General features: G+C 40.2%; 1 protein-coding gene across 2 annotated transcripts in view; it reads right to left on the reverse strand.

Annotated features, from left to right (window-relative positions):
• AUTS2 (autism susceptibility candidate 2) overlaps positions 1 to 24,339 on the reverse strand; it is a 1,198,651-nt gene that overhangs the window by 895,436 nt on the left and 278,876 nt on the right. For both annotated transcript variants that reach the window (XM_018040074.1, XM_018040073.1), the window contains exon 2: positions 8,673 to 8,885. In XM_018040074.1, coding sequence (XP_017895563.1) covers positions 8,673 to 8,885 — 213 coding nt within the window. The remainder of the gene's footprint in view (positions 1 to 8,672; positions 8,886 to 24,339) is intronic.

The following is a 24,339-nucleotide window of genomic DNA, read 5'->3' on the forward strand; positions in this document are numbered from 1 at the left end:
GTGTGTGTATGTCTTCATAATGACCAGCACGAGGACACACACTCCTAGGTGTGAAAATACCTTGAACTCCTGCAAGAATTCTGTTATATCTGCCTGGTATAAAATCATCATCAAGAGGCAAAACGCTCCAGAGTTAATTTAGAATACCCAAATAGGCTCTTTTAAACATCATTAGGGTACAGCAGTAACTCAAGTGCATTAAAACAGTTGGGTTCCTGTGGCAAGCCAGGTCTAATGGGACTGAGGGTTAAATACAGCAAGGGGTGTGTCATCAAGGTCCCCTTAGCCCCTCAGGGATTCTCTAAAAGCAATATCAGCCCTACTCAAATAAAGCATATAATTCAGATGGTTTTGTCTCACAGCATTCACTGAAATGTTCGGGGAGAGCTAAGAAGAATGCAGTAATGTTGTATCTATCTTCATATTTAATTAAAAAGAGAGCTAACAGCACTTCCAAGAGGGAGGTCATTCCTTGCTCAGCACAAGATTTCTCTGTGCAAAGCTATTTTGAGAATGGGCAATAAAACAATTCTTCACATAAACACTTACAAAAGCTACCATTTCAGAAATGCTACTGACGCTTTAGCTAATAACCCCAAAGATGAGGTACAAATGACAATCCTGCAGCTGGAGGCAGCCATAAGAAAATCAACAACATCACCTACTGTCAAAGTCCAATCAAATCCTCCATCTTCCTCTTCTTTCACTGAGCCTGGAGGCCTCAATTGCCTTCAACAGAATTGTATGATAGGAAAAGGTTTATAGGAAGAAAAGTTGTATGCAATACCTGGAATAAAATACCTCAAAGTTCAAGAGATGAGATCATCATTTTCTTCTGCACAGTAACTATATGGACAGCAGAGGAAGAAAGAAGGAAGATATCCTACAAAAAACCAACAGTGATTACTACAAGATGTTAGCGGATTTAAAATAAGAACCTTACATGGTTATACACATTTGAAGTGAACCATACAAAGGTGCGCCCCGGGCAGATGGCTTGGTTTCCAGCCCAGTGAATGCACATTTGGCTTTCTGGGCAGGATGAGGCATTCAGCTCTGCCTGTGGGTACATACTGAATCTTCAAACGCACCTTCAGCTTTTCCTTCTTGGAAAAACAATTATAAACTGGGCCTTAAAATATCCAACAGTTCTAACATTTACCACATCGCATTGCCTGGGCCTGCCTTAAAGCCCACCCACAATTTCATTTTCAATTAGCAGCTCCTCGAAAGGCAGTAATGAAAGCAGTTGCTAAAGAGCATTCAGATGTCACTGAAAGACTGCAAACCCAAACTGTAAATAGCACATTGTGAGTCGCCTGTCACCACCATCAACTCCCACGGGAATCCTGCAACACGTGGCTATCACCACCATCTGTTCAGCTCCCCACCGACACCACTGCAAACCATGCAGCCACCCACCCACTCCTGCCTCCCACTCAATACCTGTCATGTATAGACTTGTGTGGAGATGGGACGGCTTTAAGTGGAGATTAGAATGCAGAACACATGGAGGCTTATTTCACCTTTTGAAGCTAAGATCTGGTCACATACAGACAACGTTGTATCTTCAGAAGAGGGAAAAGTATACATTAACCCAGAAAGGCAGTTTTAATATAAAGAAAGGAATGGAGGCTGTCTACCCTCATCAACTATCAGAAGGGGAGTGACTAAGTCCTATAAAGGGAAAAACATGCTGTGTCACACTTCGATCACCAGTTTTGTAAGAATTTCCAACAGGTACAATGGAGCACCATTTCTATCAACACCCATGTCACTCTTCTAACAATATACAGAATATTTAAACAGCCCTTAACAGAGTTCCACGCACACATACGTATAACAAACTCTTACTTTGGGATTAGAGAAGCCCACTGTTTTATGAAACAATTTCCACAGGTTTCAGGGTCACTCAAGCTAAGTTACTGCCCATTCTATCAACGGCAGTTCCTTTTCCAATTCAGTCTATTTTCTTTCTATGGGTTTTATTTTATGAGGTCGGTAGTCAATGTGCTATGTCATTTTTAGTTGATTTTTACTAAATTTTAATTAAGAGTTATATATGTCACTTGGGATAAAATTTATTACTGGCCACTTCACTTCAAACATCTGTCTCACTGAAGTCAAGTGACATTTATGCTCCCTCTTAGCAACATGCTAAGAGGACTTTCCTGATGGCTCAGACGGTAAAGAATCTGCCTGCAATGAAAAAGACCCAGGTTTGATCCCTAGGTTTGATCCCCTGGAGAAATGAATGGCTACCCACTCCAGTATTCTTGCTTGCAGAATTTCATGGACAAAGGAGCCTGGTGAGCTACAGTCCATGGGGTCGCAAAGAGTCGGACACAAGTGAGTGGCTAACACTTTAGCAACATGCAGAGGTGATGAGACTATATCCCAGACCACAACAGAAGTAGTAATTTTATTGGAGTACAGTTGCTTTACAATGTTGTGCTAGTTTCTACTGTACAACAAAGTGGATCAGCTATATATCCCCTCTTATTTTAAAATCTGTGTCTATCTGGGGAGACCAAATCCCAAGCTGGGTAATGGGTACATGGATGTTCATTTTATCATTATCTCTGTTTCTGTGTTTGTTTGAAACTTTCTATAACACAAAGTAAGTAAATCCATAGAGCAAGAGTTTGATGCTATTAAGACTGAAGTACAAAACCTATGTCAAACTATGCCAAAGCACATCTAAGTTTATAGATATTAAAACAGGTAATGGAATCTTAATGGAGGCAGAAGGAAAATGGTTAAACTTGAGAGATCTGACTGTACAGCAAATAAATAAAACAGAAATATAGGAACCCCCCAAAAAAATGAAGTAGTCAAAAGACACAAAACAAAAATCCAAGAACTCACAGAATAAACTCACTGCCTCTAAATGCCCAAGAGAAAAAAAGAAAAAAAAAAAAAAAACCTTTATACAGTTTGCTGTTATAATAGTTTGAGGTTCCTAAACACCAAACAAAAACATCCAATATAAAATACAACTAATTCTGAAAAGAGACCAGCCTGAGTTGGAGACTCCCCAAAAACCAGATGTTAAAAACTGGCATCTTATCCTTATTTCAAGTCAATCAAGATTCCAAAAGTAATTACAAGCCAGTCTCCTCCCCACTCTTACTCCCAGTCTTATATGTTTTTATTCTCACTTCTGTAGTTTGGGCAAAGAAAAAACAGTTGTGCGCAACTTAAATGCATCGCAAGGTAAAAATGAATTTTCTTTAATATCTACTTTTGTAACCTTGACATGACTATACTTTTTTTAAAAGCAAATGAAATCCCACTTAACACATTAAACTTGAAACTCCAAAGCATGAAGTAAAAATGATTTAACTGCTGCTCACATTTCTTGATACCAGCTCAATATACCTTCAGTCATTTAACTATTATAACAAATGTATTTATGAAAGAGCACCTAGCAAAGTTCGTGTCTTTTCATTACTAAGGTATAATACCTAATTACATTAGTGTTTCAAATGCTCTGATTTCCAGAACCCTGTAGGCCCTAGAGTCAAGCTGGATAAATACCTGTATGATTTCAGCTTGGATTTCCACTCAGAACTAATCAGCAGGTCTTCAGCAATGTGACTTGAACTGGATCTGTTTAATCAAAGCTTTCCATTATAAATCTTCCTTTGCAAATGCATTTCTGCTAGTAACAAATGTCATGTCACCAAGGAGTCTTCCAACAATCTGAGTTCACTGAGATAAAGGATCTACCTATAGTAGTAAATGCTCTCAAAGGTGAACAGTGTGGGCAAGACCTATGCTTCATCAGGTGGGTACAATATCAGCTGGTGGCTTGAGTCTACTGGGCCCTTGACCAACACAACCACTTACTTCAAATAAGGCGAACATGCAATGCCAATACACAAAGCAGACACAGCCACCACATGAAGCTCTAATTCTAAAGACTTGGCACTGGGATCAATCCCTTCTCTTCCTAGAAATCAGTATACATCTACAGCAGTATCTACAATGTCAGCTATTAATCCTCTACCAAGTTTGACTCCACCATAACAGATTTTCAAAGAAAGGAGAAAATTTTCATTCCTTACAAGCCAAACCTACCCAGATCAACCTGTATAAACATATATAAACCATGTAAGACATTCCCACACAAGCCATTCTCACCAGCAAGGTTAGAGTCTTAACTGTTGGGCTCCTGAAATATTCCCAAATCTCTTTATTTTTCTCCCAAAGTGTTCACCTACTGCTAGAAGCAATCCCAATAGGTTGCTTCTCTCTGGGAAATTCTGTCCTTAGATGAATCACTTTTGGGAACTTAAAATTCAATTAGGAGGGAGACTCTGGGATTTATTTTGATGATCCATCCTGGTATCTGTCTGTTAGAAAAGTTCATATAACCTAAAAATTCCTTCTAGTTGATTTAGGCCTATTTCTTCTAGTTCAGTTCATACTAGAGAGAGAGAGGACAGACTAATGGACTAAATGGAGATTTAGAAATATTCACTCAGAGCCCAATCTGAGAGTTCTCTGAACCCTTATCAACTTTTCACTATCGCTTCTCTATTTTTAAAACCCCCTGGCTCTCAGTATTTTCAACGACAAAGTATTAAAATTTTAAAGGATCCCCTGTAGTCTGGAAGTCAGACATACTGAAAGAAAACTAAACTCAGAGCCCTTAGAGGAGTTAAGTTTTCCCAAAGATTAGCTTCTGCAGAAGTTAAGACTTGGTTGGAAAGTTTGGCAGTCCATGATTTCATTGTGTTCTTTGGTAGTTTCCCAATTAACGGAGTAAAGATTCTTATGCAGAGGACCTATCAACCTCTGTTTTGATTTTCCCACTCCTAAGTCAAATTGGGGGAGGGGGTACCTACCATACCCTTATTAGTAAGAGCCAAAACTTTGTAATATAATGTCTGAGTACTCACACCATAAGCAAATAATTCTGCATAGGTTTTCAAATTTGCCTATAAAATTCAAAGTTTTATATATATATATATCTAAAATTCAAAATTTCAAAGTTTTCAAATTTGCCACATAAAAAAGTGGAACCCTTTTATAAGACAGCTGCTAGCTCAGTATCTTCTAAGTCAGTATGTATTTATATTTAAAAACATAACCCAACAGGTAAGTTCCACTGGGGTAGCTAAGTGCTAGTTAAAAACACTTTCTTTTAACAGTCTGGAAAAATTTCATGACAAGTGAGGTTTTTAATCAGGCAAGAGAAGGAAAAGGGGGTTTAATTTCAGAACTACACATCTCTCTTAAAAAAAAGTATGTACTTGCATTCTCACAGTAAAAAGATTAGTTGCCTTGAATGAAGTTTCAGGAAAAAAAAAAAAAAAACACCTTTTATTTTCTCTGCACTGAGGAGTAACATCTTCCCACAGTTACGGAAAGCTGCACATTAAGTTCCTTGCTTAGGGAGTACCAATTCCTAGTAAGATTCAAATCTAATCCACTGTCACCAAGTCAAAACTAAAGAATAAATTCTCACCTCCTGCTGCTCTCTTTCATCTGTGGCTCTTGCAATTTTATCACTCCCTCAATGGGAGGCATTGAACAACAATCCATTAATTTAGAAATTCTCCTCAAGGCCCACTTCCATCTCAAGGTCCCCTCGTAGCTAAAACAGTTAAGATGCGGCTACTGTATCTGAAAAGAGGCAATGGTGGGGTGGCAGAAGTAACTGTGATGTGCACAGACATCTGGCATGGCAGGATAGCAGTCTCAGACATTCTTAGCACAAGTTATGGAACATCTACTGTAACCATTATACGCATCTGTGTGTCACCTTTTACCGAGGATCACACAACAGACAGCACTTACCTGGGCTGACATACCAGGAACGCATCTCTCTCTCCCCTTAATATTTTCACAGATCCAATCAGTTACAGACGTCAAAATTAAATTACTTTCAGGCCTACAATGGTATTCCATTACAGGTTTTAGCAACACTATATATTCACTATCTTTGTGTTATTCAAACAGTAAGAAGAATCACAGGACTGAGAAATCTTCTACTCTAAAACTCTCATTTTACAGATGGGCAGCAACAGACAGTGCTTTGCTCAGGAGTAAATAATAGCACATATGATACTACTGCTGCTGCTGCTGCTGCTGCTGCTGCTAAGTCACTTCAGTCGTGTCCAACTCTGTGCGATCCCACAGACGGCAGCCCATCAGGCTCCCCGTCCCTGGGATTCTCCAGGCAAGAACACTAGAGTGGGTTGCCATTTCCTTCTCCAGTGCATCAAAGTGAAAAGTGAAAGTGAAGTCACTCAGTTAAGTCCGACTCTTCGCGACCCCATGGGCTACAGAAAACACCACTTGTTTTTAAAACTCTTACACAGGCCCAAAATACAGTTCATTCTTTTCTTCTCTCTGATTCATAAAAAGTGAGTCAGACTAACTGCTTTTCAAATATCTTCCCTGAAGCAAGGATAGCTTTGATTTCAAACACTGTTAGTACCAGAAGATTGATCATTAAGACCAAAAAGCTACTCAAATTTGAGACAGACAAGTCCTAGCCGTCTTGTAAGATCACAGACTCTTTCAACTAGAGGACAAAGTAGAAAGAAGAATTTTGAGGAAGGAGAACAGAAAAGTCAGATCAAGCTTGGGAGTAAGAGAGTCAAGGATAAGGAACCACAGCTCTGTGAGGGCTCAGAATTAAACTGATCTCTTGCCTGAAAGGATAAGAAGCCCTCCTCCCACCCTGTAGGAGGGAGGCCCTCCTGGAGAGGCAGTGGCCACAGGACGATCTCTGCACATTGGAAAACCCACTTTTTTCACACAGCTCACAGGGAAAGGCTTGGTCTGTGAGTCACAAATAACACAGGCACATTATCTTTTACAGAACTTAGACCTCACCCCACTTTCTGACCAAATATATATATATAGATAGATATTTTTTTTAATTTTCATCCAAATATTCTATCCTCACTGTACTTGGGAGTTTATCCTATTTTCTTCTTGAGCTTTCACAGTCCATTTCTATAACCACAATCCCTCCCTCTGACTAAACCAACCCATAAACTTTCTAAAAATACTTGTAGATTCCCTGCACCCCACGACCTGGAGTCCTTATGTCAACCACAGGAAGCACAATATCAATAAAAACAGAGCAGGGCAGAGAAATCTAGGTCTAAACCCTGGCTCTGTCCCTCACAGCTAAGTGGCCTCAGACAAGTCACTTTATTTCTTTAACCCCCAGTTTTCCTATCTGTAAAGTAACCATAATATCATATCATCTCCTCACCAGGGTTGTTGTGAAAATTATAGATCATACTACAGAAACTCCTTCACTGAGTGATAACCGTGCTATGTATTAGACAAATGTTAGTAATTACCTTTATAACTCCAATCTGGCAATTTATTTGATGACAAAGAAAAACTGCCAAATGTGTTAGAATCAGGGACACTTTCCTGAGATCCTCCTGAGTCCATGCTGAAATCCATCACTCCATGTATTTTCTCAGAAGTTTACCCAGCAAGTTCAACTCTAACACCAAACTGCTCACTAAATCTTTTAGAGAGTTTCATTTTTCCAAACTTTTAACTAAAATTCATCAGCAGAAAAACGTTCTTGATTCTTTATAAGAATGATTTTCAACTGGCTTGACCATTATCAAATAGGAAATTTCTAAGACTACAAACTTCTGTGCCAAAATGCCTAGTGATTCTGATTCTTCAGTTCTAAGGTGAAGCCAGGAATATGTTTAATAAGGCTCATGATATGATTCTAATCATCTCTGATGTTTTAGAACCACTGATTTGTATGATCCTAGATCTTCTCACTCTGCAGAGAAACATCTGCAAACTAGAAATTACCTGTTCAGCTTCTAATTAGCAGCACCTGCTCTGTGAACCACGCTCCCTCTGCTTCCTTCAAGAGACAGTCAGTCTCACCCCATAGTCCCTCCAAAAACAAACAAAACACACCCAGGACACAGGTAACTTGGCAGGTGCTAAAGCCTCTGGATTTGTGCTGAAAAAACTGCTATAAACAGCTTCGCTTCTCATTATTAATCTATCTCATGTGGGGATTTCCACAGGCAGAAGGATTCCCCAAATGCCAAGAGCTGAATTTTCTTGTGGATCATTGAAACCTAATTATTAAACAGCCCAGTAAGCTCTACCACCAGGCTTTCATACAAGCGGCAGATCACAAAAGCAGTTCTGAATTATGGGCTGTGGAGAACACCTTAAAAAACCTCATTTCTTCACCACTGCTCTCCCACATGCCACAGTATTTGAGCTTCACTAGAAAATACAAATCTTAGGCAGGGTCCCCTGCCTGAATACAGACAACCATTTTTAGCAATTCAGGACCTTGATACACACAGTGCGTATGATCAGATCTGCCCATTTCCTTTCCTCTACCCAAGACGATCTCTCCCTGCAAGCCAGTCTACCTGGACCATCACCAAGACCTCCATCAGTCTGCCTTCAATGCCAATAGCATGAGCATCAGTCTCTGTTACACAGAGCACATGTGACTGAAAGGTACTGTGCTAAGTTTCAAAGTGCTTGGTTTTGGAATATTCTTTGAGAAGCAAACACATGGCTCTGCAGGGCAGCCCTCCAGCACCCACCAGGGATCTCCTCTCCATCTGTTAGGAAGAACCACAGACAAGTAGGCACCTGAGGAAGAGCAGCCACAGGACGGAACAAGCCCTAAGCATCCTCACCTGTCTGAGCCCCTTCGGCATTTTCTTTCTCTTCCCGAGGTGCTGGCAGAGGTTGCGGTCATTTTCTCGGTCTGAGCTGTAGTGGTGTGGGTGGCTGAGTCGGCTCTTCTTGGAGTGAAAGGACAGGCCGTTGGTAAGTGCTTCTCGTTTCTTCTTGGTCAGAGGGGTCTGGCGTTTCTCCACGCGTTCCTGAGGCTTAAGTGCTACATCTTTCTGTAGGAAAAAAAAGAGAAGGAAAGGGAAGTGGTGGTTACATAGGTAGCTAGTGTCACACCCAAAATAGAGACTAAATGGGGTTACTAGAAGGGAGCCAGGTAAAGGCAAGAAAGTGGGATATGAGACTACCTGAAACTAAACCCAATTTTTCTGAATCCCTAATGCCACATATGTATCCTTTCTAATCTTGTTGGGGAATGGGGGTGGGGAACCCAGCAAAGCACAAAGTATCTGTCCATTAGAAGTGGTTTCACTGCTGCCTGGGACAGCAGCTTTCCATTTGATTCTGCTCTGGGTCCAGCACACACTATTCCCCTAGCAGGCTTAATACACTCGCTTCTCAAAATGGTACACCCAACTATTTTTCAGAAAAGGAGTACTAAGTGTATACACGATGCAAAAACATCAGCACAAGACTGAACATACCAGGAGGGCCCGGTGGAGGTGAGCCAGAGAGAAAGAAACTCAACTCACAAGATTAAAATATGTCCTTAGTGCTTTATATTTTTACCCCAAGTTCCTCTAACCCCGAGTTCCTGAATTCCCATCTCCTTCGCAAAATATGTAACAACCATATCACCAAGATCAAGAGCAACTTGTCATTTGTTCCTGGCTGTGACCGGGGGAGGGGAGAGGGTGGGAAAAGGGTAATGGATTTTCTAGACTAGGGGACAGCACCTGTAGGAACTACAGACAAGTGTTCCAAGTCACAGGACACAGGTGAGCTCTGTGCCTGCAGGAAGGTCAAGGCATGCTGAGAAGCTGAAGACCTGGGTTCTGATGCTGACATTATTCACTACGAAACTCAGAGTAAGCTCCTGCAACTCTGAGCCCATGTGGAAAATGGGCTCAGATACAATCAAAGTCCTGTCAACCCCATTTAGTCCTGTCAAAGTCCTTTAGAACTCTGAGAAATATACACATTAAGCAATAAAATTAAAACGATTTGGTATTCAATCATTTGTTCATGAGTGAACATGTTCCTGGGGTTTCCCAGGTGGCTCAGTGGTAAAGAATTTGCCTACCAATACAGGAGACACAGAAGACTCGGACTCTGTCCTTGGGTCAGGAAGATACACTGGAGGAGGAAATGACAACCCACTCCAGTATTCTTGCCTAGGAAATTCCATGGACAGAGGACCTGGTGGGCCACAGTTCACAGGGTTGCAGAGTCGGACACGACTGAGTGACAAAGCATGCACAGACGGATATGTTCGTCCTTACACTGAAAATGTTCCTTCCTGGAGCCTTATCTGCACACAATTTCTCGGTTTCTATGATCCTGAACATACATTTAAAACTACAGTAAGATCAAAACAAAAATTCTCCTTTATCCTTTTCTCATTCTCAAAATACTCTCTCTTTCCTTCACAGCGAACATTCTTGGAGGCAATTATCTCTTCTACATCTTCCCAATATCTCCACACTCCCGAACTAACACACACTGTGCTCCTTGACGTCTTCCCCAGTTTAGCCATGGCCATATTTAGGGACCTTGGACTTTTAACATCTGCTTTGCCTAGCCCTCAAAAACCCTCTCTTCCATATTCCTCCCTTTTCTAGTTGAAGGACACCCCCACTCCCAGTGTTGCCAGTTAAAGGAGAACATTTGGTGATGCAAAGCAATGTTCTCAGGGCTCCACTCATTCAACAAATATTTTTTGTGCAACCTTTATATGTCAAGTACAAACTCAGCACTATCCTACAGGCGCTGAGAGAACAACTGTGTGGGGCAAAAAGACTCCAAGCTCATGGAGTTTAGTAATTAGGGGACAAATTATCAAATCACTAATCAAATCACACAAACAGGTAATTGCAAACTAAGCTGTTTTAAAAGAAAGATCACAGATGCCACAATAGGGGGAAGTGGTCTGTCTGGAGGAGGGGTGCCGTGGCTGAGATGACTGCCACTTGACCTAGATGTGAAAGTCTGGGCACAGAGAACAGCTTGTGCAAAGGCCCTGAGGCAGCTGGTAGCATGATTCCCTGAAAGAATGAGGTCAGGTACTAAGCACCAGTAACCCCAGTGCTTCACTTACAGAACCTGGCAAATAACAGATGGTCAAATTAATGCTTGCTAAATAAGCAAGACCACTAGCTAATGTATCCAAATCTATCAACTACAACAGTGATTTAAATACTATCTTTACAAGCTGCCTCTGACACAGAGTGAGTGAAGCAAGCCAGGAATGCTGATAGGAACAGAAAACCAAGGAACCTGGATAAGCAGGCACTGGTGGCACACAAGAAGAATCACAGAAAACGGCAGGAAGTCCCAGAGAAAGGGCAGGGCCTAATCTTTGGGGCAAGATGATACCTAACATTGGGACTTCCCTGGTGGAACGGTGGATAAGAATCCATCTGCCAATGCAGGGGACAGGTGTTCGATCCCTGGTTCAGGAAGATTCCACCTGCGGCAGAGCAACTAAGCCCATGGGCCAAAACTACTAAAGCTTACAAGCCAAGGGCCTGTGCTCTGCAACAAGGGAAGTCCTACAACAGGAAGCCTGCACACTGAAAGGATGAGAAAGCCCCTGCTTGCCACAACTAGAAAAGCCCATGCAAAGTGACCAAGGCCCAGCATAGCCAAAAATAAAAGTTCTTTAAAAATATCAAAGACAACAATCTTCTAAGGCAAATGAGTGGTTTCTAGTTTAACCTCCAGCTGCTACCACTGCAGATGGTTTACCCTCTACCATTGGAGAGGCAACTCTCCGAAGACAATGATAATGTGGTGAGGAAGTGTTTAGGGGACAAGCTGAGATCAAAGTAAGTGCACGAAGCCATTGATCCCAGTCTCAGAGCTTTGCACACAACGCCTAACACATGGCAAATATTCAATAAATGTCTGCTATGCTGTCCAGGGTCTACTACCACAACCAGCTATGTCAGACATCTGCTCAATACCTGGCCTCACATTTAACCAATCTGGGGCTTTCCCAGGTGGCACTAATGGTAAGGAACCTGCCTGCCAATGCAGGAGACATTAGAGACACTGGTTTGATCCCTGAGTTGGGAAGATCCCCTGGAGAAGGAAATGACAACCCACTCCAGTACTCCTGCCTGGAGAATCCCATGGACAGAGGAGCCTGGCAGGCTAAACAGTCCAAGTGGTCACAAAGAGTAGGACAGGACTGAATCAACTTAGCACTCATGTAACCAATTCAGTCAGCTCTCATGAGAAAACACTCAGGTATAATGGCAACACTAGCCAAAGCAGGCAGGCGAGTCCCACCACCAACTGCTTCTATATAATATGATTAAATTGCACCACTTCTAAAGGTAATACATAAGCTCCCACAGGCTGAATAAAAATGCCGTTCTCTGTCACACAGCCCACCTACTGCCCTACATCATTTGGGTGTGGAGTATCGGATTAATAAACAAATGATATTTAATAATGTATCAGCTGTGCTTTTTTTGAAAAAATTATGCCATTCTCTTTGGAAACGAAATCTTTCTTCATACTGAAGGTGCTCCAAAGTATATTGAAAATTATGTGCAATTCCATACAAATGTGAATTAATATTTATGAGTATAATTTTTTTCTAAATCCATTTTATTTTCATGCAGCATATTAATCAAGGCATTCTCACTGCACCACAGAATAGCTGCACAGAGCAAATGGACCCCATGCCGTGACATTAGCTTCTAAGAGACCTGCTGAAGTCTTAGCAGCAGCAGCACAATCATCTCAGCTCCAATTAACATTGAAATTTTAAACTATGCAGGCTGTGTGAGGGGGAGAGGGGAAGAAAGAGAGCTTCAGGATGTATACAGAGGAGGTAACTTAAGAAGTAAAGAAAAAATGAACTGCTTTTTAACTTAATTTTTATTGGAGTATAGTTGCTATACTACAGAAGAAATGAAGTCTTTTAAAAAGTTTTTATTATGTAAAAGGTTTTAAAAGATTATCTTTAGAGAACATCTTTACTGTTTCAAAGATTCAGGTTTATTTATAAATTACTATATAGACACTTTGGAACAGTTCCTGAAAAGAAACAGGCTGCTATTTATTTATTTCCTCTACAAACCTATCCTGACTCTTTGCTATGTATGAAGTAAAATAATCACTTAACATCTCAATAGCGATCTTGGGGGTGAAATGAAAACAAAACCTGTCCATTTTAAGCAATGAGACTCAAAGTCAAATCGATTATACGCTACTCACCTTTCAACATTCTAAAGAGTTGAACACATGGTTACATACATGTGTATATGTGTATACATCCATCCACCAACAAATTATCAGCAACTAATTTAAGTATTTCCTTAAAGAAACTTGGGCAGCCTATAAAGTACTGCTTCAACATAAAAAGACAGATTGTCTGGTGCATCAAATAACTTTTTAGGATCGATGAATGGCAATTTTCAAAGGCCTGTTGAGCCATTAGTCTACCATGGTTCCCAAAGAAAATTAATGTCTATCAGAAATATTTACAGTGGCTTTTTAAAATAAGATGACTCTGCCTCATACTCAGCAAGGGGAAGCATTTAGCAGATTAACAAGGGAAGAGGACAGAAGGATAAAGAAAAGATCTGGGGGAAATGCTTTAAGGCATTCATCTGATAATCTCAGAAGACAGAGAAGCCTGGCAGGCTACAGTCCATAGGGTCACAAAGAGTTGGACACAACTGATGCGACTGAGTAAACACACACAAGAAGCAGCAAGAAAGCCAGCCAGCCAACAACAGAAGGCTAGGCTGTGAGGTAAGAAGATTTACACATACTTGCTGGCAATAGAGGGGGTAAGTGCACAGGCTATGTACAACAGACAGGAAGCGGTTTCGTGAACAGCTGAAATTATGTGATTTTTAGGTCACTGGTGATGGAGGGCAGGGTCACGGCACTGCACATGCTGAGAGGCAGGCTCAGAGGCCGACTAACAATGGCGATTTCTTTCGACACCCAGCCTTTCTTCTTGGTGATAGAAAGGTGATCTTGCTCTTGACTTTCCCTTCTCCCAAATTACAACCTTCCACCAAAGGCTTCCTCTGCCACTCTTGAATTTCAAAATGAGATGGTTTGGTGTTGTGCAAACTAAGGGAGAGCGAGAAATTGCAAACGGAAAACTGTGCAGGCTGCAGGGCTCCATTTGCTGATTACAGATGGAGCCAGAGGAAAGAGAAAATAAGGCCACAATTTGCCTATCGTGCATGAAATAGATCTTAGAAAGAGAGCCTCTCTGATTTTCCCAACCTAAACTGAGGGCTGCCTGTCACTTACAAATACGAGTGCCTGTATGTGCCCAAACGTACGTACATGTGTAAGAGGGGTGTAATCTGAGCAGAACCTCTTCAATTAGTTACTCGATCTTGGGGGCTTGCAAAGAAAAGAAGAGAGAAGCCAGGAGAAAAAGAAAACACGCTTTCTTTGCCACCACCTTATTGGCTGGCTGTGTGCTGTCATTTTAGTCTGTCAAGTCCTTTGTTGGTTTATTATATTGCACTTGTACTTGCTTTTGAATGGCTTTACAAACACTGATTGCATCACTTAAGTGGAAAAAAAAAAAAAAGAGTTTGCAGTGATAATCAGTGAAAATTAAAGAAACAAGACCTAACAGCTCTTTAAAAATTTATCTCTACATGGATATGTTCATACTAGGCCCCGACTTTGGACTTCTGAACAAATGGGACTTACAAACCCACTTTTAGGGCCTAAACTTCTGTAGCAAATGAGCAAAGCAGACACTATAGGGATTTACAAAATAATCAGTAAAATAATCAATATGGCATTCAAAAATTAACCTCTCATGTTCATCACTTTTTTTTTTCGCTTTTATTTTTTAATTAATTTATTTAAATTGGAGGCAAATTACTTTACAATATTGTAGTGGTTCTTGACATACATTGACATGAATCAGCCATGGGTGTACATGTGTCCCCCTATCCTGAATCCCTCTCCCACCTCCCTCCCCATCCCATTCTTTAGGGTTGTCCCAGTGCACTGGGCTTGAGTGCCTTGTTCCATGCATCGAACCTGGACTGGAGATCTACTTCACATATGGTAATATACATGCTTCAATGCTATCCTCTCAAATCATCCCCCCTCACCTTCTCACACAGAGTCTATAGTCTGTTCTTTATATCTGTGTCTCTTTTGCTGTCTTGCATATAGGGTCATAGTTACCATCTTTCTAAATTTCATATATATGCATTAATATACTATATTGGTGTTTTTCTTTCTGGCTTACTTCACTCTGTATAATAGGCATCAGTTTCATCCACCTCATTAGAACTGCTTCAAATGCATTCTTTTTAATAGCTGAGTAATATTTCATTGTGTATATGTACCACAGCTTTCTTATCCATTCATCTGCTGATGGACATCTAGGTTGCTTCCACATCCTAGCTATTATAAACAGTGTGACAATGAACAATGGGGTACACATGCCTCTCTCAATTCTGGTTTCCTCAGTGTGTATGCTCAGCAGCAGGGCTGCTAAATTGTATGGCAGTTCTACTTCCAGTGCTTTAAGGAATCTCCACACTGTTCTCCATAGTGGCTGTACTAGTTTGCATTCCCACCAACAGTATAAGACGGTTCCTTTCTCTCCACACCCTCTCCAACATTTATTGTTTATAGACTTTTTGATAGCAGCCATTCTGACTGGCATAACATGGTACCTCACTGTGGTTTTGACTTGCATTTCACTGATAATGAGTGATGTTGAGCATCTTTTCATGTGTTTGTTCAGTTCAGTTCAGTTCAATCGCTCAGCTGTGTCCAACTCTCTGCGACCCCATGAATCGCAGCACACCAGGCCTCCCTGTCCATCACCAACTCCCGGAGTTCACTCAAACTCATGTCCATCGAGTTGGTGATGCCATCTAGCCATCTCATCCTCTGTCCTCCACTTCTCCTCCTGCCACCAATCCCCCCCGCAGCATCAGAGTCTTTTCCAATGAGTCAACTCTCTGCATGAGGTGGCCAAATCATTGGAGTTTCAGCTTCAGCACCAGTCCTTCCAAACACCTAGGACTGATCTCCTTCAGAATGGACTGGTTGGATCTCCTTGAAGTCCAAGGGACTCTCAAGAGTCTTCTCCAACACCACAGTTCAAAAGCATCAATTCTTCAGCGCTCAGCTTTCTTCACAGTCCAACTCTCACATCCATACATGACCACTGGAAAAACCATAGCCTTGACTAGATGGACCTTTGTTGGCAAACTAATGTCTCTGCTTTTCAATATGCTATCTTGGTTGGTCATAACTTTTCTTTCAAGGAGTAGGGGTCTTTTAATTTCATGGCTGCAGTCACCACCTGCAGTGATTGTGGAGCCCCCCAAAATAAACTCTGACACTGTATCCACTGTTTCCCCATCTATTTCCCATGAAGTGATGGGACCAGATACCATGATCTTCGTTTTCTAAATGTTGAGCTTTAAGCCAACTTTTTCACTCTCCTCTTTCACTTTCATCAAGAGGCTTTTTAGTTCTTCTTCACTTTCTGCCATAAGGGTGGTGTCATCTGCATATCTGAGGTTATTGATATTTCTCCCGGCAATCTTGATTCCAGCTTGTGCTTCTTCCAGCCCAGCGTTTCTCATGATGTACTCTGCATAGAAGGTAAATAATCAGAGTGACAATATACAGCCTTGACGTACTCCTTTTCCTATTTGGAACTAGTCTGTTGTTCCATGTCCAGTTCTAACCATTGCTTCCTGACCTGCATATAGCTTTCTCAAGAGGCAGGTCAGGTGGTCTGGTATTCCCATCTCTTGAAGAATTTTCCACAGTTTATTGTGATCCACACAGTCAAAGGCTTTGGCATAGTCAATAAAGCAGAAATAGATGTTTTTCTGGAACTCTGTTGCTTTTTCCATGATCCAGCAGATGTTGGCAATTTGATCTCTGTGTTTGTTAGCCATCTGTATATCTTCTTTGGAGAAAAGTCTGTTCAATTCTGTGGCCCATTTTTTGATTGGGTCGTTTATTTTTCTGAAATTGAGCTACATGAGCTGCTTGTATATTTCTGAGATTAATTCTTTGTCAGTTGCTTCATCTGCTATTATTTTCTCCCATTCTGAAGGCTGTCTTTTCACCTTGCTTATAGTTTCTTTCATTGTGCTTTTAAGTTTAATTAGGTCCCATTTGTTATTTTTGCTTTTATTTCCATTGCTCTGGGGGGGTGGGGGTGGGTCATAGAGGATTCTGCTGTGACTTATGTCAGAGTGTTCTGCCTATGTTTTCCTCTAGGAGTTTTATAGTTTCTGGTCTTACATTTAGATCTTCAATCCATTTTGAGTTTATTTTTGTATATGGTGTTAGAAAGTGTTCTAGTTTCAGTCTTCTACAGGTGGTTGACCAGTTTCCCCAGCACCACTTGTTAAACAGATTGTCTTTTCTCTATTGTATATTCTTGTCTCCTTTGTCAAAGATAAGGTGGCCATTGGTGCATGGATTTATCTCTGGGCTTTCTATTTTGTTCCACTGATCTATATTTCTGTCTTTGTGCCAGTACCATACTCTCTTGATAACTGTAGCTTTGTAGTATAGTCTGAAGTCAGGCAGGTTGATTCCTCCAGTTCCAGTCTTCTTTCTGAAGACTGCTTTGGCTGTTTGAGGTTTTTTGTATTTCCATACAAATTGTGAAATTATTTGTTCTAGTTCTGCGAAAAATACCACTGGTAGCTTGATAGGGATTGCACTGAATCTATAGATTGTGTTGGGTAGTATATTCATTTTCATTATATTGATTCTTTTGATCCATGAATATGATATATTTCTCCATCTATTTGTGTCATCTTTGATTTCTTTCATCAGTGGTTTATAGTTTTCTATATATAGGTCTTTTGTTTCTTCAGGTAGATTTATTCCTAAGTATATGGATAGGGAGGCCTGGCATGCTGCGATTCATGGGGTCACAAAGAGTTGAACACGACTGAGCTACTGAACTGAACTGATTCCTAAGTATTTTATTCTTTTCGTTGCAATGGTGAATGGAATTGTTTCCTTAATTTCTCCGTTTTCTCATTGTTAGTGTACAGGAATGCAAGGGATTTCTGTGTGTTAATTTTATATCCTGCAACTTTACTATATTCATTGATTAGCTCTAGTAATTTTGTGGTGGTGTCTAATTAGGGTTTTCTATGTAGAGGATCATGTCATCTGCAAACACTGAGAATTTTATGTGTTCTTTCCCAATCTGGATTCCTTTTATTTCTTTTTCTTCTCTGAATGCTGTGGCTAAAACTTCCAAACCTATGTTGAATAGTAGTGGTGAGAGTGGACACCCTTTTCAGGGGAAATGCTTTCAGTTTTTCACCATTGAGGATAATGTTTGCTGTGGGTTTATCATATATGGCCTTTATTATTTTGAGGTGTGTTCCTTCTATGCCTGCTTTCTGGAGGGTTTTTATCATAAATAGATGTTGAATTTTGTCAAAGGCTTTCTCTGCATCTATTGAAATAATCATATGGTTTTTATCTTTCAATTTGTTAATGTGATGTGTATCACACTGCTTCATTTGCGAATACTGAAGAATCCTTGCATCCCTGGGATAAAGCTTACTTGGTCATGATGTATGATCTTTTTAATATGTTGTCGGATTCTGTTTGCTAGAATTTTGTTGAGGATTTTTGCATCTAAGTTCATCAATGATATTGCCCTGTAGTTTTCTTTTTTGTGTGACAGCTTTGTCTGGTTTTGGTATTAGGGTAATGGTGGCCTCACAAAATGAGTTTGGCAGTTTACCTTCCTCTGCAATTTTTTGGAAGAGTTTGAGCATGATAGGTGTTAGCTATTCTCTAAATTTTTGGTAGAATTCACCTGTGAAGCCATCCGGTCCTGGGACTTTGTTTGTTGGAAGATTTTTTATTACAATTTTTTATTACAATTTCCATGCTTGTGATGGGTCTGTTAAGATTTTCTATTTCTTCCCGGTTCAGTTTTGGAAGGTTGTACTTTTCTAAGAACACATCCATTTCTTCCAAGTTGTCCACTTAATCGTCATATAGTTGCTATTAATAGTCTCTTATGATCCTTTATATTTCTGTGTTGTCTGTTGTGATTTCTCCATTTTCATTGCTAATTTTGTTGATTGGATTCTTCTCTCTTTTTTCTCAATGCGTCTGGCTAATGATTTGTCTATTTATCTTCTCAAAGAACCAGCTTTTAGTTTTGTTGACTATTGCTATAGGCTCTTTTGTTTCTTTTTCATTTATTTCTGCCCTAACCTTTATGATTTCTTTCCCTCTACTAACCCTGGGGTTCTTCATTTCTTCTTTTTCTAGTTGCTTTAGGTGTAAAGTTTGGTTATTTATTTGAGTTTTCTCTCATTTCTTGAGGAAAGCTTGTACTGCTATGAACCTTCCCCTTAGCACTGCTTTTACTGAATCCCATAGGCTTTGGTTTGTCGTGTTTTCATTTTAATTTGTTTCTATGCGTATTTTAATTTCTTTTTTGATTTCTTCTGTAATTTGTTGGTTATTCAGAAGTGTGTTGTTTAGCCTCCATTTGTTTGGATTTTTAAGTTTTTTTCCTGTAGTTTACATATGATCTTACCACATTGTGACCAGAAAAGATACTTGAAATGATTTCAATTTTTTTTTACTTTAGCAAGGCTAGATCATGGCATCCGGTCCCATCACTTCATGGGAAATAGATGGGGAAACAGTAGAAACAGTGTCAGACTTTATTTTGGGGGGCTCCAAAATCACTGCAGATGGTGACTGCAGCCATTAAATTAAAAGACGCTTACTCCTTGGAAGAAAAGTTATGAGCAACCTAGATAGCATATTCAAAAGCAGAGACATTACTTTGCCGACTAAGGTCCGTCTAGTCAAGGCTATGGTTTTTCGTGTGGTCATGTATGGATGTGAGAGCTGGACTGTGAAGAAGGCTGAGCGCTGAAGAATTGATGCTTTTGAACTGTGGTGTTGGAGAGGACTCTTGAGAGTCCCTTGGACTTCAAGGAGATCCAACCAGTCCATTCTGAAGGAGATCAGCCCTGGGATTTCTTTGGAAGGAATGATGCTAAAGCAGAAGCTCCAGGACTTTGGCCACCTCATGCAGAGAGTTGACTCATTGGAAAAGACTCTGATGCTGGGAGGGATTGGGGGCAGGAGGAGAAGGGGACGACCCAGGATGAGATGGCTGGATGGCATCATGGACTCAATGGATGTGAGTCTGAGTGAACTCCAGGAGATGGTGATGGACAGGGAGGCCTGGCGTGCTGAGATTCATGGGCTCGCAAAGAGTCAGACACGACTGAGTGACTGAACTGAACTGAAGGCTAGATTTATGGCCCAGGATGTGATCTATCCTGGAGAATGTTCCATGTGCACTTGAGAAAAAGGTAAAATTCATTGTTTTGGGGTGAAATGTCCTATAGATTTCAATTAGGTCTAACTGGTCCACTGTATCATTTAAAGTTTGCACTTCCTTGCTAATTTTCTGTTTGGTTAATCTATCTATAGGTGTGAGTGGGGTAGTAAAGTCTCCCACTATTATTGTGTTACTGTTGATTTCCCCTTTCATGCTTGTTAGCATTTCTCTTATATACTGCAGTGCTATGTTGGGTGCATATATAATTGTTACATCTTCTTGGATTGATCCTTTGATCATTATGTAGTGTCCTTCTTTGTCTCTTTTCACAGCCTTTATTTCAAAGTCTATTTTATCTGATATGAGTATTGCTACTCCTGCTTTCTTTTGGTCTCCATTTGCATGAAATATCTTTTTCCAGCCATTCCCTTTCAGTTTTATGTGTCCCTTGTTTTGAGGTGGGTCTCATAGACAGCATATATTGGGGTCTTGCTTTTGTAACCATTCAGCCAGTCTTTTGTCTTTTGGTTGGGTCATTCAACTCATTTACATTTAAGGTAATTATTGATAAGTATGATCCCATAAACAACATTTACTTTATTGTTTTGGGTTCGAGTTTATACACCCTTTCTGTATCCTGTCTAGAGAAGATCCTTTAGCATTTGTTGAAGAGCTGGTTTGGTGGTGCTGAATTCTCCAAGCTTTTGCTTGTCTGTAAAGCTGTTGATTTCTCCTTCATATCTGAATGAGATCCTTGCTGGGTACAGTAATCTGGGCTGTAGGTTTTTCTCTTTCATCACTTTAAGTATGTCCTGCCATTCCCTAGTGGCCTGAAGAGTTTCCATTGAAAGATCAGCTGTTATCCTTATGGGGATCCCCTTGGGTGTTATTTGTTGCATTTCACTTGCTGCTATTAATATTTGCTCTTTGTGTTTGTTCTTCATTAATTTGATTAATATGTGTCTTGGGGTGTCTTGCTTTGGGTTTATCCTGTTTGGGACTCTCATGTTCATCTTTTTAAAAACAAAAATCAAAAACATCTACTGTATGCCAGACATTTTGCCACCTACTTGAAATATCTAAGAAAGGATCCCACAACTCATGTACATCAATGAAGTATTACACTAAAGTGGGATAGGCATGAAGCAGGCAAAATGCTTCCTATTGCTATATTTCACATTGGATGAAAACTTCAGCCCTGCATTATCACCAAAATAGAAAAACAGATCGATACAACAGAATTGAGAGTCCAGAAACAGAGCTACTGATATATGGACAATGGGTTTTCAGCAAAAGTGCAAAAACAATTCTGTGGAGAAATCATCTTTTTAACAAATGTCAATGGAACAAGTAGATAGCTACATGCAAACTATAGATAGACAGATAGATATTCATATATCCATATCAATCTATTAGAAACATTAACTCAAAATATATCATAAACCTAGTTTAAAACCTAAAACTAAAAAACATCTACATGAAAACTTGTGCAAACTTCGGTTAGGCAAAGATTTTTCAGATACGTTACCACAAACATAATCAAAAAAAAAAAAACCTGATAAATTATACCTCATTAAAAATGTAAACTTCTACTCTTCAGAAGAGGTTGTTAAGAAAATGAAGATACAAGCCACAAGAAAAAAATATTTGCAACATGTGTATCTGATATAAGTTTTGTATCTAGAATACATTCTTTTAAACTCTTGAAACTACATAAAAAGAAAGCAACTCAATTTGTTAAATGGACAAAAGATTTATTACTTAACTAAAGAAGATAAATGGGTGGCAAATAAACACATGAAAAGATGTTTAGCAGCAGTGATCATTAGGGAAATGTAAATTATATCTACTACCTACATATTAGAATGACTAAAATGAAAAAGAATGACCATACCAAGTATGGGCAAGGATGTAGAGGAACTTTCATACACTACTGGTAGAAAGTGTAAATGGTACCATCACTTTAAAAAACAGTTTGACTGTTTCTTTAGAAATTCAAAGTATACCTACCATATGTATCAACTATTCTACTCCAAAGTATTTCCCCAAGGAAATGAAAACACATGCCCACATAGATTTGTACATGGGTGTTCCTATCAGCTTTGTTACAGCCTAAAACTGGGAAAAACTAAAATATACATCAACAGACGAATGAACTGTGATATAACCATAGAATCCAATATTCAGTTCAGTTCAGTCACTCAGTCATGTCCGACTCTTTGCGACTCCATGAATCGCAGCATGCCAGGCCTCCCTGTCCATCACCAACTCCTGGAGTTCACCCAAGGCAACGTTACTCAGTAATAAAAAGGAATAACCTATTTATGTATGCTACAACATGAATAAACCTCAAAACAATTATGTTGAATAAAAAAAGAATACATTCTGTATGATTCCACTAACACAAAATTCTGAGAAATGTAAAATAATCAATAGTGACAGAAAACAGACTAGCGGTTCCCATGGAGGTACAGGAAAAGATTATATGGGGACAAGAGGAAACTTCTGGGGTGATGGGCATTTTCCTTGTCTTGACCATGGTGATAGTTTCATGGATGTATACACATGTCAAAAGTAAAAAAATGTTACACTTTTAATTCAGGCAATTTACTAGTGTGTCAATTATACCTCAATAGAGCTCTTTTTTTAAATGTCACAACTGGCTATCATGCACAGCTGACATATCATTATTACTAGATATCATAATTACTAGATTATATTGAGTGTCCATCAGAAAGAACTCATCTTTCAGATTCTTGGAACAAAGGGATGGCCATACTCTGGAAGGACTGGCTTTAGACCACGAAGGCTCCACGGAAAACAACTCAGCTGTGAACCTGTGAAAATGAGTGTCTCAAGCAGGCTCAGGAGCAGCGCCTGGTCTGCACACCACTGTCAGTGTCAAGGGGGACCTCACACTGTTCCTTGTCTTCTTCACGTATAACAGTCAAATCTCAGCTGTTCAGAGGCTGTTAGCAGAGTTTGTCCTATTTCTCTTTCAAATACCTTGGTTACTGTTTGGCCACATCCTCTCTCATGAACACATGAATCAAAGAGCAAAGAAAGAAAACATACATAACTTTTTACCATTTCTAAATGTAAAAACAAATAAGTACCTTATTAAAATACTATATACGATGCATAATGATGCACATGACATGGAGGAATCCAAATGGAGAGAAAAAAAGGTTTAAAAAGGGAGAGAGTGCAAGCACAGACAAAATCAGTCTATGAAAACACCTGTCAAAGGTGCAGAGCCACTGTTAGCAGTGAGGAGGGGGGAAAAAAAGGATCTCAAAACCAGCCGCTGAGAAGCTTTCTTAAATTCAGTTATGGGATGAGATCACAACTATCAGCTTAAGCGAGATTTTTGCACACTCTGTGAATTGAAAACGTCCCAGCAGTCTCCCATTGCCATAGATAATTGAGAGTTGGCTGCTGTTAAACCTTAACATGCTCAAAGCGGCTGAGTCCCTGGCAACCAGATGCTACTGCTTAAAACAGTTTAGGCTCTTAGCCCTGAAGGATTCCTAAAATTGGATTACAGTCCCTCCAGATAATCTGAGAAATACAGCATGACGAAAAGGAAACCTTAAAAAAAAAAATTAACTCCTCCATAACAGCAGCATTCTGAAAGCTGAGCACAGCATGACTGAGGCAGAAAATCTCATCAGTGAGGGCTTAAGGGCAATGATGTACACAAAGGGCAAGTCCAGAAAGGGAAGGGGAACCCACACAACAGAGGGGAGCGTCAGGAAGCCAGAAGAGAAAGTAAGCACCATGCAATTCTCAGGCTTTTTGGAGGGCAAAGAGAGTCTGGTGTACTGCCTTGAGAGAGGGTCACAGAGCACACAAATTCCTACTGCTTTCTCATGCATTCAAATATAACCCAAGGAGGTCACACTCAAATCTGAGAGGATGTGTAATCCCAATGAGACCACTTTTAACTAGTCATTACTCATTTTTGACTAGGCATTCCACGCAAAACATGGGGACAGGGTTAGTGCATGTACTTGTTACAGTGCAGCAAGTGTGCTTAGTCACTTCAGTCATGTCCAGTTCTTTCTGACCCCCATGAACCACAGTTCTCCAGGCTCCTCTGTCCATGGGATTCTCCGGGCAAGAATACTGGAGTGGGTTGCCATGCCCTCCTCCAGGGGATCTTCCCCACTCAGGGATCA

Source organism: Capra hircus, chromosome 25 (genome assembly GCF_001704415.2).
Source record: "Capra hircus breed San Clemente chromosome 25, ASM170441v1, whole genome shotgun sequence".
Taxonomy (NCBI): Eukaryota; Metazoa; Chordata; class Mammalia; order Artiodactyla; family Bovidae; genus Capra; species Capra hircus.